The following is a 6,557-nucleotide window of genomic DNA, read 5'->3' as shown; positions in this document are numbered from 1 at the left end:
GGTAGCTACCTTGAACAGGAGGGATACCTTCCTTTCCATGTGACTTGAGCCTAGCCTTGTTGTGTAAACTTCGTTCACCTACTGCAGCAGAACCCACTGTTACAAGGTGTTAGTTGAACGCCAGTCTTATATAATGCTTTTGCAGGTTCTACCTGATAGAGATAATGGAGCAGCCAGTCATCGTGTTGCTTAAAGCTCATGGTTAAGTCCTAACTCGTACCCATAATGCCATGAGACCGTGTTCAGCAGGGATTTTGGTGAATGCTTTAAATACTTTTGCAAGTTGCAGAGGAGTGTTCATACTTAATCAGTCGATAGTCCAGAGCAGGGCCCATAGAGCTGTTTGGCTCAATAGAAAAAACAAAGTTTCACGTGGTAAGCTTTAAAACATTAGTTTCAATTTGTCTACAAAGAAACATCTTCAGAGAATTTAATGCATATCAGAAGATAACAAAACATAACTTTCATAAACGTGGTCGAAATTGAATGACATTTAATTAAGAGTGTTCAGTGTATGAGATTTCCACAAGCAATGTGAAAACATTTGGATGGGGGGTGGTCTATTTGATTAGTCAAAGTTTGACAAAATGACACTCTTCATCAAAATTCATGATAGAAGAGTTGAAGAAACTTAAAAATATATTAAGAATGTGACTGTTATCCATTAAACTGATTGATTTCATAGACTTAATTATACTTTCAATATGAAAACATTTGGATGGTGGGTGGTATATTTGATTAGTCAAAGCTTGACAAAATGACTTTTTTTAATCAAAATTCATGGTATAAGAGTCCAGATCAGAATAAACTTTGAAAATGTGTTAAGAATGTGACTCTTGGTTTCTTAAACTGCCCGATCTTCTGTCAGTCATTAAAAATCTCTCATTTCATAAGAAGTCATTATTTGAAGTGCGAAAACATTTAGAAGGTAAATACAAATTATTTGAGGAAGACAGACTTCACAAAACTGCTGAGATTTTATTCAAGGTTCATAGTAGAAGAACCAACATCAAAAGAAACTTAAAGGTGTGTTGAATGCCACTCTTATAAAATGCTTTTGCAGATTTTACCTAGTATAGATAATGGAGCTACAAGTCATCTTATTCTTGGAATTTCATGGTTATGTCTTGACACATATCCAATATGTTAAGAATGTGACTCTTGGTGGATTTAACTATTTGAATTCATGGAAGTCATTAAAATTTTCTTATTTCATTTCATTCATTTCGTAAGAAGTCAACATTTGAAAAAACGAGACTTCACAAAACTGCTGATATCTAAAAATATAACTAAAAGTATATGATCCCTGAGACAACATTGAAATCCTCTCATTTCAATCATTTAATAACAAGTCAATACAGTAAAACATGCCAAGATTCAGCCTTGAAATCAAAGAAAAAACCTGCATAATTTGATCAACATTTACACGCATGGCCAAATGATCTAGAACGATGCTTTCATCTCCAGTAGATCAGTCGGGAAGTAAAAACAGGAAGCCAAAGACACCTAGTGCCAAAGCAGACATTAAAGAGATCTTTGAGCTCAACTTCTAAGTAGAGGAGCTCCAAAACATTATTCTTGCCAATGGTAGATTGTTCAAAAGGGACCAGGTGTACCCTTCCACCCGTCCAGGCATTTCAAAAGAGGGCCCACGACTTGATCCCGGCAAATGGCATCGTACACCATTTCGATACACTCACCAGGCGATGTCGTGCGAGTTCCGGTCAAAAATGAGGCGCCAACCTGGTTTCGCAAGAAATCATACAGGGGAAAAGATCGGCATTCCTGGATCCGGTTAGGCAATGCACTTGCCCCTTTGTCAAAATTAGCCCTTGTCACATTAACCTCAGACTCCAATTGGGTCTTGAGCTCAGCTTCAAAGAGATTAATCCGTTGGAAAATGGAAGTATTGGGATCCTTTTCTGCATCCCTATTCTTGAAAGCGTGCTCCACCAAGACCTGCCTGACCTTTTTCATCAGGGAATACCCAGCGCTGCAGGGGTCATCGATGTAACTGAAAATGGGCTCTGCATCCACAACCTGAAGCAAATCTTTCTCACAGAATCGCCCTGGTAAAAGCTCTCCATTCGGGCCAGTGCTCAGAGTCTTCCTTGCTACCTGGGTCACAACCTGCTTCACAGTCGCCTGCATATTTTCCTCCAGATGGCGCAAGTCCACAGCTTGGCATATCCCAATCAGGTATGTTGACAGCATGAGCTTTAGAATGTCCACTGCCTCTGCAGACTTCCGGGCAGAAATCAGACCCAGAGAATTAACATCCTGATTGTGCTGCTCTGCACTTTGGACATGGGTCGTGACGGGATTGGCCAAGTAGAGAAGCTCCGAGGTGTAAGAAGCCATGGCGATCTCTGCCCCCTTGAGACCATAGTCCAAACTGGGGTTGGGCCCACCACTGAGATTTGACGGCAGGCCGCCATTGTAGTAATCATTCACAAGCTCAGAGAATTGGGCAAAAACGAGCTTACCAATGGCAGCAACAGCAAGGCGGAGATTGTCCATGGAGACCCCAATGGGGGTACCCTGAAAATTACCTCCATGAAGAGCCTTGTCTCGGGCCACGTCAATTACTGGATTGTCATTGACAGAGTTGATTTCCCTCTGAATCATGTGGGTTGCCGCCCGAATCACCTCCACCTGTGGGCCAAGCCACTGCGGGGAAGTCCGCAATGCATACCGATCCTGCTTGGGCTTCTGCAGGGGATTCAATTCATGCAATTTGGCGGCATGTTGCATGTACGAGCTTCCATGCAAGACGTACTCCATGATAGCGGCGGCTTCCATCTGGCCCGGGTGGTGCTTGAGCTTGTGGGTCAGGGGATCCGTATACTCCGGTTTCCCATTCATGACTTCGCAGAACATGGCGGATGTGACTTCTGCCAGGACGGCCAGAACGTTTGCATCGAAGCACACAATGGACGCAAGGGCAGCCCCAACAGACGTGCCATTAACAATGGCGAGCCCCTCTTTTGGCTGAAGTTGGAAGGGCGTTTCCACGCCGACCCGCCGGAGGGCTTCGAGACCCGTGATTACACACCCGTCGGGTGTGGTGGCCTTCGAGTTGGGTCGACCTGTGAGCAGGCCAGCGATATAGGAGAGCGGAACGAGATCTCCAGAGGCCGTAATGGTGCCTCTCAGGGGCATCCTCGGGGTGATTCCTGCATTGAGCAGCTTCTCCACAGTTTCTAGCAACTCCCACCGGATGCCCGAGAAGCCCTGCATCAGAGTATTGGTCCGGACCAGCATGGCCGCCCTGGCGGTGTCCACGGGTAGAAGGGTCCCTTCCAACAGGACACCCGAGTTGAGAAAGCGAATGAGCTCGGTCTGCAACTGGGCTCCCTGGTTGGTGCGCCTGTGAGAGGTGGCTCCGAACCCGGTTGTCACTCCATACGTGTCCGTGCCTTTGCACATCTGGTTCATCACCCAATTCGAGCTTTCCTCCACCCGGGGCTTTGCGGCCTCCGCATCCAGCTTCACCCGGACCTTGGGCCTCCTCGCAATGGCTGCAACATCTGCAATCGTGAGAGATTTCCCTTCAATGCAGACCTCCCCGGACTCCAGATACGAACGCGCCATGTTCTTTACTTCCTCCAAGTGGTTCCCTTCCATAGCCTTGGCTGCCCGCACCCAATTCAGGGGATCTGCAGATCCAATGCACAAATCACTCTTGACAGGAGGAGGAAGACCCGTCGCACCATCTTGATGCATCGTTGCTGTTCCTGCAACCATTTTTTCTCTCTAGGTGGGTATAAATACACAAATGTGAGAAGCAATTGAAAATGGGGAATGGAGTTGCAGAGTAGGGGGTGCTCTGATAGTGGTAATATACTTTCTTGACTCTAGGTGGGTATTACCAATCTATACCCAAATGTGGAAGCAATTGAAGATGAAAGTGGAGTTGCGGAGCAGGGGAGGGGATGCTCTGATAGTGGTAATATACTTGCTTCTCTCTAGATGGGTATTACCAATCTATACCCAATTGTGGAAGCAGTTGAAGATGGGAGTGGAGTTGTAGAGCAGGGGGATGATATACTTACTTCTCTCTAGATGGGTATTAACAATCTATACTCAAAGGTCGAAGCAAGTGAAGAGTGGAGTGAAGTTGAAGAACAGGGGAGGCTCTGATAGTGGTAATATACTGGTTCCTCTTCCCAACTAATACCCAGCAAAAGGCTCCGATTCAAACACGAGGTCACAACTCAACTTCCGGCCTAACACACGTGTACGCGTATAGATCACCAACCCATGGTGTGAATTTGTGTTTGTGAGTCGGCTTAGAGAAGATGACGCAGAGCATTCGGGTCGGGTAGGTGTTGGTAATGGTAGATGGAATTCGAAAGCCAACTAACTAATGGTCCATTCTTGCTCACCAACCCCCCTCTTCTCAAATTTATGATATTTTTTTTTTCGTTCTTCGCTTTCTTGCATTTGAGGTTTGGTTGCTCGTGCTTCCTTCGGCCATCTAATTTTCTATTCGCCTCCCTTTCAAACATTAAACTTCCACCCTACCAACTTTTCCATCCTACCAGATCAGAATTCTCCAGTCTTGTCGTTTTCTGATTCTTCCGGAGACCAATAGTATTTTGGATACCACCCCCTTGTTGGGATTTATCAAAAGTTTATTTGACGTTGACTCAAAGATATTGTAACTTGAAATAAACTAAACTAGCGAATGGTTCTCAAGGTTTAATGGGTGTATTGATATTTTCTAAAAGAAATAATAAAACTGTTTGATGCATTTTTCCTTAGTTATAAATGATTTGATCTATTAAATCATGTTATGGCTTTTTAAATTTTATCATATTAAAAAGTTGATTTCTTTATAGTTGAAGGATGTTTGGTGTAATGATGGAGTTGTTGTAGTAATCATTTACATGGTGATGAGTTTGAAACCTTTATAATATGCCCAAAAAAAAAAAGAAAAAAGAAAGAAGTAAAAAAGTTGACTTGTTTTATTTAATATGATTGAGTTTAATTTTACTATATGTACTAATATACATATATATCAAATTTTCTTTGTATATTATACATTGAGATGAGCCAACATTATTTCTATGAATATGTTTAGACTCTCTCTCTCTCTCTCTCTCTCTCTCTCTCTCTCTCTCTCTCTCTCTCTCTCTCTCTCTCTCTCTCTCTCTCTCTCTCCTCTCTCTCTCTCTCTCTCTCTCTCACACACACACACACACACACACAGCGCGCGCGCGTGCGCACGCATGCACGCGCATTTACCTCTATGCATATCTTTGGAATGAGAATGTAAGGGACATTCATAGATTTGTGAATCTTTGATCTTGTGGCAATTTACTATTAAGTAAACCCTATTAGTCACCATTAATTTGTGTTACCTAAATCAATAGGATTGGAAATATAATAGGGAGAATGTAAAGGGAATACAAACATTTTTATAATAATTATGGAACATATATACAATAAAATAGTACTTTTCTTTTGTTTCCTTACAATGTTTAGGCAAGAAATTATAGTACCTGCACATTTCAATGTGACTTGCCACTATTGTGCATTAATGACAAATGGGCATGCACATATTTATTTGGATTGCTAACAAATCACTCCTAAATATGAGAATGAAAGGATAAATTCATAGGTTATGTGAATCTTTGTACTTGTGGCAAATTAATGTTATGTAAACCCTATCTATTATCATTAATTTGTGTTATGTAAATCAATAGGGTTGTAAATATAACAAGGAGAATGAAAGGAGCGCGCAAACATTTTTATAATGATTATGAAGCATATATAAAATAAAATAGTATTTTTCTATTGTTTCCTTACAATGCTTAGGCAATAAATTATAATATTTGCACATTTTAATGTGACTTGCCACTATTGTGCATAAATGACAAATGGACAAGCACATATATTTTGTACATATTTGTTTGGATTGCTAACAAATCACTTCTACTCACATAAGAAAATCGAGTGAGGTAAAGAGGACTACCCCACTTCATGTGGAAGAAGTGTCCAGTGGCAACAACAATATTGAATTGCATTGTAACCACTTATGCAGGATTGTCCTCTTCATGAAGATGGTCCTATTGTAACATACAACCTCAAATTTTTCAAAATTTTAAAACAAGTAAATTATTAATAAGAAAAATGTATTTAAATCCTTCCATTAAGATTTAGTTTCTAATCTAATTGTAAATATTAAATTTCATAAATTTAGGAATTAAAAGATATATATCATGTGCTTCAATGCTACACATTTTATTCAAATATATATTCATTTTGATTCATAATATAAAGGAATATTGTTGTCACTCCCTATTTTCGGACAAGCTTATTAATGTTGTTTTTAACTAATTGTGAGTTAAATACTTTGCTATGCATTTTAAATTACATTGCTATATATTCAAAACTTCTGAAAAATATATGGTGCATTAAAGGAGAGAATCCTCTTTGAAAGGATACAATTTATTTTTTGAAATTGATAAAAAAAAATAGACAAAAGTTGACGTCATATGAAAACTATAACATTATGGTGAAGTTTGACTTTAAAACATTATTACAAGAAA

The 6,557-nt window shown here is 40.6% G+C and overlaps 1 protein-coding gene across 1 annotated transcript; it reads right to left on the bottom strand.

The window, feature by feature from the left end:
* Window positions 1–1,300: 1,300 nt before the first annotated feature.
* Window positions 1,301–4,265, bottom strand: LOC131065056 (phenylalanine ammonia-lyase). The gene has a single exon (XM_057999444.1). It carries the CDS (start codon window positions 3,745–3,747, stop codon window positions 1,597–1,599), a length of 2,151 nt encoding a protein of 716 aa, XP_057855427.1. The 5' UTR covers window positions 3,748–4,265; the 3' UTR covers window positions 1,301–1,596.
* Window positions 4,266–6,557: the final 2,292 nt, after the last annotated feature.

This window comes from Cryptomeria japonica, chromosome 11 (assembly GCF_030272615.1).
Source record: "Cryptomeria japonica chromosome 11, Sugi_1.0, whole genome shotgun sequence".
NCBI lineage: Eukaryota > Viridiplantae > Streptophyta > Pinopsida > Cupressales > Cupressaceae > Cryptomeria > Cryptomeria japonica.
The sequence above is the reverse complement of the archived record's forward strand: the minus strand, read 5'-3'. Positions and strand labels throughout refer to the sequence as shown.

What these genes read in the sequence shown, in the direction of transcription:
- LOC131065056 (XM_057999444.1), bottom strand. Translation starts at nt 3,747, where the DNA reads ATGGTTGCAGGAACAGCAACGATGCATCAAGATGGTGCGACGGGTCTT.